The following is a 13,202-nucleotide window of genomic DNA, read 5'->3' on the forward strand; positions in this document are numbered from 1 at the left end:
TATCGTGGTAGGTTGAGCAAAACTATCATGTACACTAAATCAATACAGTACATGGGAATTTACATTTTCTAAGAGACGAAGATTCTTTTTCTGAAAACAACTGATTTGCACGACTTCTGATATCTTACTACTTTATCATCCCATGACAACTATTTATTTCATAATTATTTAATACAGTACATGGGAATTTGAATTCTTTTCTAAGAGACGAAAATATTTTTTCTGAAAACAACTGATTTGCACGACTTGTGATATCTTACTACTTTATCATCCCATGACAATTATTTATTTGATAAATGATGGAGTCAAATGTTCATCCATAGTGCGATTGTCTTGTCTTAGGCATCAGCTGCTCAAATACAGAAGTACTGATTCAATTACTAAAGTTACATTTACTTCATAAAATACTGCACGCATGTCTCCAAATGCAATTAGGTCATGATTGCTATTTGTTCATTTGCAGTGGCAATGAGAAGTATTGTTTGTATCATTGAATTGGTGTAATGGGACAGTGGTTGCTCCGTGTAAGCTCATTACTGGGGTCATGTGTTGGGGGCCAAATACTTCATATCCTCAGTTGCTCTGATTGCAACTGCAGATCAGAAATAAAATGAATCTTTAAGTGTCTCATATGTCTACGTGTAACGTCTAGAGGGGTGAAAAAGGAAAGTGTTTGTCAGGGAAGGGAGGATCCAGTCATGTGGTCTCTGCTGAGTTATTTGGTTATGCTCCTGTTTACTCTCTCAGGCGGCAAACCAGTCTAACATGTTCTCATTACGCAGCAACAAAAGCTATTTCTCCATGGTTGCTCAACAAAAAAAGTGGTGTAACAAGTCAGCAACCATTGAAGTCTCTGGCAAACTATTGTGTTGTATACCCTTCACACCCTTCACACCCTTCACAAGTGGACTGTACCGCCGATTTGGGACCCTTCCTTTGACCAAGCAGTCAACTATTGAGTGGTGGCAAACAAAGCCACTCTTATTCCTCGGAGATACGTTACCGTGCAGGCTGCGCCTTTCAACAAAGAAGCCAAACTTTCTTGTTTGGCTGCACAGAGCAAACATGGAGGATGGGGCTGCTTGTATCCCACTTTGTTTGCCAAGCTCAAAAGCAGAGACTTGCTTTGACCCAAACCTAAATAGAATAGTATAGTTATAGTTTATAGTATAGCAATAACATGACAGCGGAAGGGACTGTCACCAGACATTTGTTTGTCAACACTGCAAAGAAGTCTGAAAAGTTGAACCGCTTGGACAAAGGAAGGAATCACTAGAATTCATAGGAATGAATTACTTGCAGAAAGTCAACATTTCAACCTCCATGCCACTGATTGTAATTAGGGGGGGATCACTAATGCTGTAGATCAGACGCAGTATTCATGGAACTGATTCTATTCTTGGATACATTAGAAAGGTACGCAATCAGAGGATTACTTCTGAACTGGGTGAAAAGCTACCTAGGTGACAGGAAGCAACACGTAAAGCTAGGAGAAAGCTGGTATTATTTGCAGATGATACCACTGCCTTTTTTTGTTCTGGAGGAAGCACAGAAGAACCATTGGAAAAATCAGAGAAGAAATTGTCATATTAGCAGAGGTGTCAAACTCCTGCCATGGAGGGCTGAGACACTCTGGTTTTCTTCCCAGGTCACTAAAGCCGGTGATTTGAATGATGGACCCTCCTTTGGTTTGAGGAAGGAGCTGGTCAAGTTAATCACCTGCTGGAGAACCTGCTTGGAAAGAAAAGCTGCAGTGCTTGGGCCCTCTGTGTATTAAAACCATGCTTTCATACTAACAGATTGTCCGTGAACCTAAGAAAAACTAAAATCATGCTGTTTGGTAGCAGTATGAACAGCTAAAACTGTAAATTGTTTCAAACTTCTCATCTGTATAGTATATGTATATGTGTGATCGCCCCCTACAGGCATGGGAGCGTAGTGTTTGAAATAAATGAACACAACACTTGCGTTGCATGGCTTTCTTATTGGCATTTTAAGCAAGTATTTGGTTGACAATTTGGCCTATTATTTCCTGCCTGTTCAGCCCTTGAGGCTCTTTTTAAGGCTACGTAAATAAACACTGACATCCGGTGTCTACTTCCTCCTCGCCAATGCGTCTCACTGACGCCCCCTGCCGGCGTCTTGGCCCCACGTCACGTGTCACCCACACCGCCCTTTCTGAAGTTGAAGAAAAGTTTGGACGAGCTCGGTGACCATCGAACGTAAAGTAACATAAACCAGCAAGGAGGTTTTTGTGGAGAGGAGAAACGAGGAGAAACTATGGAATCTGTTGTCCAGGTAACAACAGCACACACGTCGATCGCACTTTTACACAAACACGCTAGTGCTGAATATTCCTCCCAATATTCCTCATAATACCGAATATTTCTCCTCGCTTCACCACAGAAAGTGCTGACTTCTGGATTCACTCTGGACCTGGGTCCTCTGAAAGAACCGCTGGCATTCATCCGTCTGCTAGAATGGGTGAGTTTGGACTCGAACATGGTGTTCATATGGACCGTTAGCATCTCATGACGCATCCTTGCTAGCCACAAACCTCGAAATTGGTTGGCCAAGCTAGGTTGTCATAAATGCTGACACCAAGTATTTCCATGGCTGGAATGAAGCGCAGCTCCTGACTAGCATGCTAAAGTGTTGGCTTGCAAGGATAGTTGATCAATAATCACACCATTTGATGTTTTGATGCTAGAAATGCAAAGTAAAGGTAAAAAAGTAACAGCTAAGTGAAACACCAGGATGTTCGGGAACTCTTCTACTGCTGAGCCCTTGTGGCCTGGGCTCTTGTTTTTCTGTTTTCTCACAAATGCACCACATGGTAGCGCTGGGATGCACCCCAAAGTTGGAGCCCAAAGCGGGACGACCCATCCTTAGGCCGACTGAGGAGTTCCTCCTGTCAGGAGTAGGACTACGTTGACGACATAAAAGGGAAAAGGAAGTGCAGCTCCCATCTCCAGTGTGTGTTGTTGTTGCAGGTCTTCGCCATATTTGCCTTTGCCACAACTGGAGGCTACAGCGGCACAACTCATGTTAATGTCCAGTGTCCTGGGGGCCAGAACCAGGAAATACAAGCAGACTTTAACTACCCATTTAGGTGAGCACGCAACGCCACGTCCTTCAAGGCTTGCATTCTTCTTGAAAGAGTTTGAGGATGATCACCGGTGTTCCTTCATGTGTTGACCCAGGCTGATGGAGCATCCTTATCATGTCCCTACCTGTGTTGTCAATCAGACCACCCCCACCGTTTACTACCTGACCGGAGACCACTCGTCATCCGCACAGTTTTATGTCTGCATTGGAGTGCTGGCATTTCTCTCCACTACCGCCTCCCTGGTCATCTACCTGGGCTTCCAGCAGACGTACAGGGGAAGCAGCCGTGGGCCCGTGCTGGTATGCTCTTCTCCTTGGCCGCAAAAGGCAGGAATGTATGGGCCATGTCGGACCCCGACCCGAACCCAAGTGTCAAATACCTTCTTGTGTGGGGGCCAAAGAGTGCATCTGACACGGACTTTGTCATACTACTAATACTTCCTCTTTCTCTCCAAGGACCTGCTCATTACCGCCGCTTTTGCCTTCCTGTGGCTGGCGTCTTCCTCGGCGTGGGCTAAAGGTTTGTCTGACGTGAAGTGGGCCACCAGTCCTTCAACCATTCTGACGTTCCTCACCGTGTGCAAGGACGGCACCACCAAGTGCACCGCTGGTGCGACGCCTCACATGGGTCGACTAAACGCCTCGGTGGTAGGTTCTCTTCCCTCTCTGCCTCCCCTGTGCTTTGCATGACCATAACGTTTTTGATTCCTCTTTTCCCAGATTTTTGGCTTTCTTAACTTCATCTTGTGGGCCGGCAACTGCTGGTTCATTTACAAGGAGACTCCTTTCCACAAGTCACCCCAGCCGCCTGCAGAGGCCGATGCAGAGGCGGGAGCCAGACCGTCGTAAAGAGCCAGCCTCCTCGTGCCCTCAAAGTCTGGGATAATGAAGATGCAGGAACAGAGAACACGGGCTCTTTCTGGACGGACTGTTAGGTGTGGTCTCAGACTTGCACCAAAAGTCAAAGATGTAGCAGTCAGATATTTCACCCTTTTCCTGGCAATCCTAGAATCCAATACAGGATTTAACCCCCAGTAGAACAAAGAATTGTGGCCTTTGATTCACTTGGTCATGTCGGGGTCTTTCTGTGTACGTAACAAGGATGCTGCACTTGAACGTAGGACGTTGCCTAAGTGGTTCTTATCTGTCATGAAATGCTCAAGAAGAAGTTGTTTTATGTGACATGAAGAAGTTGACATTTCATTGACGTCCTCGTGAGAATGAAAAAGGAAAACAGAGTTTGTAGTATATAGTACATGAAAAGACAAAGTCAAGTATCACCACTTAGTACAGTATGTGAGGGAAGGCAGACTCAGGCAGGAAAAGATGGAGATGGAGGCAGCACAGTGTGTCAATATCAGTCTTTAATCAAGTGATACCGCAAATGGCAGAGGCCACGCCCACCTAGCATTCCGTGCAAAGCCATTCTACATTTGACCTGTCAATCTAAGGGTTTCCATCCATCACCTCAGGAATATTCCCAGACGGCTGGTGTATGGTTAGAGGACCAGATTGCCCTTCACGGATGCAGTCGTTTAGTTTAGCTTTTTTCTTTCAAAGATCCATCCCACATCCTCGTCGCCATGCATGAGCGTTTTCCTCATCGCTGGGTTGTGGCCGCCAAGCGTGCAGACGCAGCTTTGATCCTCGATGTCGGCTCTTCCTGTCATGCGTGGGAGTCATAACAGTACTGTCTAATGGAGATGGACGTGATCCTGAAGGGATTCTATTCTCCAGCAGGCATCAGACATGGCCCGACCCAAGCAGGTCACAGGACCTCCTCTTCAGGTCAGATGCTGGCTAAAATCACTTGTGGCTACATAATCACTGCCTGTTAGCATGTTCTGGCTTGTTCATCAAAGGTCAAGCCCGCCCCCTGCCTGAAGTCGGCTTGGATAGGCCGCAGCATGACCCTGTGACCTGATGAAGACATGCAGTACAGGAAATGGAGAGATAGATGGAAACGGCGTCACAAACCCAAGCTATTTAAAAAATACGTCTGTATGTCAAGACTTACATGTTAAAACAACAATAGCACAGAAGCAGACCAAATGAGCAACATGGTCGGATTATACAACAACACATGTGCGGTACACTGATAGAACATACGCAACTGTACAACTACAATACTCTACAGATACAGTATATACTTTTATATGTCCATATGCAGGAATGTTGGAAAGAGGTCTGCACCCTTCAAAGTGGCCCACGCTATTAGTGCTAATTAGTGCTAAACAAGTGTCTTGTGTTATTCCAGACCCGATGTTCTATATCCCGATGTGGGGGGGGGTGCTGACAACGTTCCTGTTAAGAGGCCAAAGCACCTTTTAAAGGACTACAATTCTTTTCTAATCGCTGGATTCGTTTAATGAGCAAACACATTCAATTAATGCCGTGGGCATTTACGTATACTCCGTATTCATTTCCGTGGATGACTTCTGAGGGCTAAACGCACGCCAGGAGCTGAAGTGAGCCTCCGACAATGGCTTTAATGTTGGGACTCATGATGAAAGACAGTGGGAAGATGCAACCCATCTCGTCCATCCAGCTCCCGTTTGACAGCTCTTCATTCCGTCTTATTCCTGTTCATGCTGACATAGCCTTCTGTGGTGTCCGTCCACCCCTTCATAACCGCTAAACAACATCCAACATGCATGATGGCCCGTTACTCTCCATTCGTTCCTGGAAACACGCTTGGACCAACGTGCATGTGTGGAGCCGCAGTCATCGGAATGACTTGCTTCTACTACTTTTAACGCCAGGAACATGCAGAGGGGCTGCACGCTGACCTAGGCCTGGAGATCAGAGGTTCCGATCTCCATCGGGGTATCTCTGCGGAGTTAGCATGTTTAGTGCGTGGATGTGAGGGTCATTGGAGACGCTAAGTCGGCTGTAGGCGTCAATGTGAGCGTGAATGCTGATCAAAATTGAAAGTGGCAAAAACCACAAAAAGAATTTACACGCTGCTGTGTTCCACCTTATGGAGGCTCCAAGTAGTGCATCCAAATGCAAAAAGGACAAATGGGAGCGAGACAAAAACATTTTTGAGTCAGCAATGTATTGCATGACCATGAACTGAAATAGACTGTTCATCAAATGCCTCCAAAAGACATCTTGTCCAAAATGTGGATTCAATGTCATTTTTTCCCACTGCCACCAGCAGTTTGCCTTTGCCATCTCTAGATGGCAAAGGCAAAATGCTCCCTTTGAGCACAGCTGGATTGCTGAGCTGCACAAGCAAGGCCGTCTCACAGCGGGCTGACTGCGGTCCGATAGCATCGCTTGGCACCTGCAAGGGGGGGGGGGGGGGTTTAAGAACAAAAATGTCTTCTAAGTTGCCTGTTTGGAATTTGCACGACAGCACCAAAGACGAGCCGAAGAAGGAGTCTTATCCAGCATGGACGGCTTGTGGAGCTGGAGGAGGTGTCCGGGGACCAGGAGGTCTGGGCTTCCAGACTGCTGCCCCCACGACCACGACCAGGACTCGGATCGAAGGAAATGGATGGAGGAGCACAAAGACGGGACATTGAAAGGTAAAAGTGTTGATCTGTCATGAGAGGCCATGAAGGCTCGCTAGTCCTGGTGGCTTCCCACGTTACTAGCATGACAGAGAGAACCCACCCGAGATGTTTCCACACAACACAGTAGGGGGGGGGTGTCATGATTGGTGGCGTTTGAAACAAGGGAGCTGCAGGTTGTGCAGGGGCGTCAAAATGGCCATGTAGAAATGCCACAGCTACTCATTTTGGGAACATTTGATTTATATTTTGGCCACGGGGGGGGGGACTTTTGATAAGCCGGTGAACAGTCTATTTCAGTTGGTGGTTACTCAGCACTAGTCAGCATTTTTTTTCTCACTCCCATTTCTTCTTTTTTGAAACCCTAAAACTCAGTAGTCTATGATCCCTGCGATTGGCTGGTCCGGGTCCCTGCGTCTCGCCTGAAGTCAGCTGTAATAGGCTCCAGCTCACCCTTGACCCGAAGAAAATGGATGTAGGAGATGGAGGTAAATACAGTAGGAGTACACAGTTATGGAAAATATACCTCTACATACGTATACCGTTGTTATCAAGTTATGCTACATTTTACTCTCTAAAATGTCGGCTAGCGCCATCTAGATCTCCTATAATGCAGCATCCTGCGCCCCCTACAGATGACTGAAGGTGGATGATGCCGATCTGACCCCTCCCCTCCGCTACTATAGGCTAGAAGCAATGTCTTCTGGTCTTTGTTATGATGCTGGGTGCTAGTTTACTTTGTCAAAAGGAATTCCCGCCCACATTAGCGCCGTCACATGGTGAGTTTCCCTTCTTCCACGACACGGCCCGTCCTTCACAGTACATCATTCCATGAAGTGCTACACGTTACGATGCTGGAAAAGTCCTGCTGATGGTTGCCAACAAGACCTTGACTTCCATAAAGTGTCTCATCTAAGCTGGCTTTAGCTTTAGCCATGGACTTCCATAAAGTGTCTCATCTAAGCTGGCTTTAGCTTTAGCCATGTTCCTTGATGCAAGGCTGCTAGTAGAGGTCACCTCCCCACTCAGACCATCATCGGAGTGTCTGAGAAGACCGAGCTGATGGACTCTGCTCCAGACTTCTTCCTCTTTCCCTTCATAAGCGAACTGGCCTCCACGTCCAGGTCGTCATCGTCCTCATTCCCATTCGGGTTCAGCTTGCCGTTCTGGCGCTGGGCCTCCTTGGAGTCCATGAAAGCCACGTGCCTGTCCAGCTCGGCCTTGAACGGCGGCTCCCCGTGAGTTGGTGTCACGCTCAACATGGAGGAGTGGATGCTGTCCTCCCCCCTACTTTTACCCTTATTGGGGCAGCAGAAGCAGCGACACGGCGTCAGGTAGAGATACATGACCACCAGAACCACGCTGGCCAGGCAGCCCACCAAGGTGGTGTATGCCGTGTTCAGGGTATCTCCACCGCCATGCATGGTGAAGTTGTGGACCTTCAGCACCACATAGATGGTCTCATTGAAGGTGTCGCTGGTGGCAAAGCAGGTGTAGGTTCCGGAGTCGTCAGATCTGACCGGACTAACTTGAAGACTGCCGTCTGGCAAGACCCGGGCAGTCTGGTTGCCTCCTGGCACCACTGCCACATTACCAGGAAGTGTCCAGGTTTTGAACATGTTCCTGTGTTTGGTGTCGCAGCCCAGAAGAAGCGACTGCTCCAGAAAGGCCTCCTGCTCTGCCTCCTTGAACGTGCTGCAGTTCATGGTGTCGCCGCTCAGATCAAAAACCCCCACTCGGGTTTTCTGCGGGCCTGGCATGACGCATGTGAAGTCCTCCTTGAAGTCCAGGGCTGAGTTGAGCTTGCGGATGTTCCAGTGTGCCAGCAGGGTGTAGAGGTCGCAGTGACACAGCAGGGGGTTGTTGTGGAAATACAGGCCGTTTTTAATCCAGGCCGGCAGGACCTGAAGCTCATCAATGGGCAACATTTTAATCTTGTTGGAGGACACGTCCAGCAAGCTGAGTTTCTCCAGACGGGACTTTTCCTTGACAAGCTCCACGGGGAATCGGGAGATTTGGTTCTGGCTCAAGTAGAGCTTATGGAGATTGACCATGGTGATGAAAGCCGAGCGGTCGATCTGGTGAATGTTGTTGTTGTACAACAGGAGAACCTCCAGGTTGACCAAAGGCTCAAAGACAAACTCATCCAGCTGTTGCAGGCCGTTGGAGGACAGGTCCAGGTAGCGCAGGTTCTTCACATAGTTGAAGGCTTCTGCAGACAGGAAGAGGAGGCCGTTGTGACTGAGCAGCAAGTTGCGGAGTTTCGGGAGCTTCACAGGAGTCCACTCTGACCTCAGGCTTGTGATGTCATTGTAGCTGAGATCCAGAACGGCCGTATAGAGTGGCAGCCCCGTCGGAATGCTGGTCAGATTCATCTTGGAGCAGCTCATTATGTTGGAGGCGCAGATACAAGTCTTGTGGCAGTTGAGCGCTGACCCCACGGCCCCCGGGGGCCACAGGAGGCCCAAACACAGGGCCCATTGCCAACACTCCCTCCAAGGAGGTGATGTTCTGGTCCGCCTGCCGCCGGCTCTGCTGGAGACCTGCAACATGCTGGCAGAAGGTCTATATCCCAGGGAGCTGTGCTGCGGCCTCAATCCCAGAAGGTGGAAAAGTCCTGGGCATCGCTTGGTGGGGGCTGAAAGGGAGAGACCGCGGTTACTAACGGAACTCGGAGACTGCCAGTCATAGCGAGTGAAAACAACACTTTGGTCCGTAATGTCAATGTGTGTTGTCGTACAGCTGATGCCCGTTAGCACGTTAGCACGTTAGCCTGTGCATCAATGCAAGGAGACGAGGGTTATGATCTGCGGTGAGCCAGGATGCGACTAGCCAGAAAATGCTTGTGTTAAATATTTAGTAAACAGGCGGGGGGGGGGGGGGGGGGCTGTTTGTGGGGGGGGTTCCCTTTGTTGTTATGCAAGTAAAAGTTTGAATGTGAAGCGATGAAGCAGTTCTCCTTTGACTTTGACACAAAAAGCAAGCATCAACACCCCCCCCCACCCCCCCCATGATGTCCTCCTGTCCTTCATTGGCAGCATGCAGCATCGCAGCCCGTCTATGTCCCATTTCCATCTCCAATGACAAGACGGACATCCCTTACATTGTCGAGCCTTACACTCCCCGGGCCGGGAATTGATTCTAATAATATATTGATAGTTCCGTGTACCTAGTATTTGCTATTAGTACGGTATTTGCTAGTAGTGTAGTATTTGCTAATGGCAGCGCTGTGCAACAAAACAAAGCAGCATTGGTGATAAAACATGAGCCAAGGATGGAGACTGGACCGAGACACCCACCTTCAGCCGAGATGGAGCCTATGAAGACCCCGACTGCTGACGATGCTGCAGCATGCAGATGTTGCTCTCCTCTCCCTGTCTGATGATGATGATGATGATGATGGAGATGACGAGGAGGACACAGGGAAGGACGCCAAGAGGAAATATCGGCGCCAGAATAACCCCGATGCCAAACTACACAAAAGGGTCTCCATAAGGCGACGACGTCTCGTCATCGACCGGTTTAAAAGCACTTTGGACGGATGCTAACATCTCCCAGCCTCCCGTGGTGTCTTCAGCCCCGCCGACGAAGCTTCCCTCCCGCCGCTGCAGTGTTTGCGCCAAAGGAAGTGCGCTGAGAGCCAGCGGGCACATTTAGCGCCGTCGGTGGCCGCACTGAGGATGCGCAGTCTAGACGACGTAGCGGAAGCCGGACAGGCGTCTTCGATTCCAAAGTGGGACGGGCAGGAACGACGCTTTCCTTCCAAATGATGGCGAGTCATCCAACACTTGAACAGCCCGAGTAAACATTGCCGTCGCTGTCCTTGCCTTTGTGACGTCACGCCTTTACCCGGGCTCAGATGAAAAAATACCCCGTGCTAGCCACGCCCACCGGACATGGGCGGAGCCACAAATTGAGCAATTTGGGCTGAATACCGATCGTGTCAAATATACATATGACGTAGAAATAACAACACATGGGGGGGGGGGCAATTACCAGTTTCCCAATCACTGGTAATCACGACCACATTAGATGTTAGATGCCGTACAAAAGTATTTACTCTACTGAACAATATTCCATCAGTTCCTTTACAGATTACAGACTACATCCATGATCAATCCCACTTGGCTCAGTAGTTGAACACCTTTGGGGGCCAGAGGAAGACTTTCCAGCCATGCTTTGATAGACTTGGAATAGATGGGAATTCCGAGGCAAAGTAAAACTCGGGCACAGGGATGGATTATTGGGATGGATTGTTGGCAATAGATTGGGACGGATTATTGGGATGGATTATTGGGAGAGATTATTAGGATGGAGGGAAAACATTCACCAAGCCTTTTTGTGTTTTGACAATAAATTGCTGGCTTGTGTGACTAAATAATAAATAATAATAAATAATAATAAATAATAATATATATAATGCGTGTGGAAGAGAACTGAAGGGCATTTAGAAGAGACCTTTGGCACAGCAAAGCATTGTCGCTGCGTCGTGTGCGAGATGGAGCCCAGAGTGATTAATGCTCGGTTTGCCGCCACTTCCTGCTGTGGTGGCGATACTGTTGCCAGGCAACCGCCTGTGGCCTTTCATGGGCTGTTTTGGCTCTTTGGTAAATCTGAAGTGGCCTTGCCTTCTCGCCTCGCTGCTGGCGCCCTTCCTAAGTGGTTTCAAGGCAGGGCTCTCTTTCTGCAGCCAGTCCAATCCCAAGGCGTCACACTGGAATACGTGGCAGCTTTGTTTCTCAGCGGGCATCGAACCCGAACTGCTTTTGAACCGTGAAGTAGACGTAGCCGCCTGAAGTGACCTGAGCTCATTAACACTGGAAGGGCTGTCTCCCTGATCACGTTTCACAGATGACGTAACGTGAAATGGAGACCGAATCCGAGACGCTACAGAAGCTCCTATTGACATGCCTGAAGCAGCTTATGCTACGTCGTATTGAGAGCCCCGTGGCGCCTGTCGTCCAGCCGGCTGCTGTGGTGACAAAGTCAACATTTGTCCAAGGCCGACCGCTTTAACAAGGTGCTATTGGTACATACTGTACAGATCCATTGCTATTGACTATTTACTGTTGGGGTCTGTCATCCTAAACCACATACCTGACTGTGGTGGAGGTGGCAGTAACGCACACGCAGGGTTGTCATGTTAGCGCCCAACTGGAGACTGGAGCATTTCCAAAGGCCCTAAAAGCATGTAGGGATGGAGCAAAGGCCCCCCAAATGTGCAGCCTGGACCCGGGCCTGGATGAAACGGCACAAAATTCAGTTTGTTGTCTATGTTAAGCGCACATCATTTGAGACTGAGTGAGTGGGAATGCTGACCCGCCGCCACGCTCCTGTTTTCCGAGTACTTGGCCTTTCCGGCTCGCCTTCCAGTCCTCCCGCTGCCTCCGTGACCGTAATGGCCCATCAAGCGCTGTAGGAAGAGGCCCTCACTAGCAGCTCTCCATTCAAACGGCAATGATTGTGCTCCCGGGAGACAGGCAATTGTGTGTGGACTTTTGGAGTGGAGTGCTTGGAACGAGGCGGAGACCAAAGGAAAAGAATGCACTTTATTTTTCATAGTAAAAGCCAGAATTTGATTTTTTTTATGTAACGGTACAATGGATTATGAAACCATTGAGTAGGGATGAGCGGGATACGCGTTACAGAGCAGTATCCGTGACAGATGATGCATTTTTGCCGGATGGGATTATGAAACATTTGTTGTTGAATTCATGTGTATGGAAATCTCCTTCATGGTTGGTGACCCTGCATTTAGATGCCAAGCTTTGTTCTTACAGTCCAGTCCATGGCTTCAGCAGCATGGCCATTGCTCCAAAAGCCCTTACAGTCCAAAATCTATAATCCATAGTCTATAATCTATAGTCCATAGTCCACTAGACATCCCCCCATTTCATCAACACGGTTCTTTGCGTCGTCCCCGGTGGAAAGTGCTTGATTGTGTTGTGTGATACACCAGTATACTCCAAGGGTGTATTCCAATAGTATTCCTAAAGCAAGCAGCAGACGGACGGAGCCATATGTTTTTCTTGACTTTGCGTTGCAGCGGTTATGTAACGGCTGCTGTTGCCCATGGCGATATTTTGAAGGGAATTTATGAGTCAGCGGCTTTGGTGGTGGAAGATGGAGCTCATATTCAGGTGTAGCTTTGTGCCGGGTGCCCCCCCATGAGGCCATCAGCGGCAGGTGCACCGAGTCCAGCAGCGGAGGGGAAGGTGGCAGGTTGATCTTCATCTCAGAGGTCGGCTGCTGTGATGACGCAACACACGGGCGTATCCAAGATAAGCTTCGCTGCTCCAGTCTGCAATGCTCTGGTCTACAATCTCCCTGTTTACGATTGACACAAATGGTGCAAATATAGCAATCCTTCTCTTTTACGAGACTTGAGATTTACGAGATTCGACCATTGTGACTTTTGCTTCTTGCATGTGCGACTTCCCCCCCAGGCAAGGAAACGGCAGGCAGTGAAATTCACATGACATGTTCAGCGGCTGTGAAGCTTTCAGGCCCATCCTCAGAAGATGTACAGCAGCAGGGGACTCTGAAGGGTCCTTCCCGACCACAGATGCGAGCCCC

General features: G+C 48.7%; 2 protein-coding genes across 2 annotated transcripts; one reads left to right on the forward strand and one right to left on the reverse strand.

Annotated features, from left to right (window-relative positions):
- The first annotated feature begins 2,100 nt into the window (after positions 1–2,100).
- sypl2b (synaptophysin-like 2b) lies at positions 2,101–4,670 on the forward strand. The gene is made up of 6 exons (XM_058084442.2): positions 2,101–2,298; positions 2,407–2,484; positions 2,994–3,112; positions 3,204–3,408; positions 3,565–3,756; positions 3,829–4,670. Exons 1-6 carry the CDS (start codon positions 2,281–2,283, stop codon positions 3,955–3,957), a joined length of 741 nt encoding a protein of 246 aa, XP_057940425.1. The 5' UTR covers positions 2,101–2,280; the 3' UTR covers positions 3,958–4,670.
- A 2,893-nt stretch (positions 4,671–7,563) lies between these two features.
- amigo1 (adhesion molecule with Ig-like domain 1) lies at positions 7,564–10,475 on the reverse strand. Its single transcript, XM_058084446.2, has 2 exons — positions 9,926–10,475; positions 7,564–9,264 (listed from the first exon to the last, which is right to left on the reverse strand). Exon 2 carries the CDS (start codon positions 9,176–9,178, stop codon positions 7,652–7,654), a length of 1,527 nt encoding a protein of 508 aa, XP_057940429.2. The 5' UTR covers positions 9,179–9,264; positions 9,926–10,475; the 3' UTR covers positions 7,564–7,651.
- Between the last annotated feature and the right edge of the window lie 2,727 nt (positions 10,476–13,202).

Source organism: Doryrhamphus excisus, linkage group LG17 (assembly GCF_037039965.1).
Source record: "Doryrhamphus excisus strain RoL-2023G ecotype Guam linkage group LG17, RoL_Dexc_Guam_v1.1, whole genome shotgun sequence".
In the NCBI taxonomy this organism is placed as follows: domain Eukaryota; kingdom Metazoa; phylum Chordata; class Actinopteri; order Syngnathiformes; family Syngnathidae; genus Doryrhamphus; species Doryrhamphus excisus.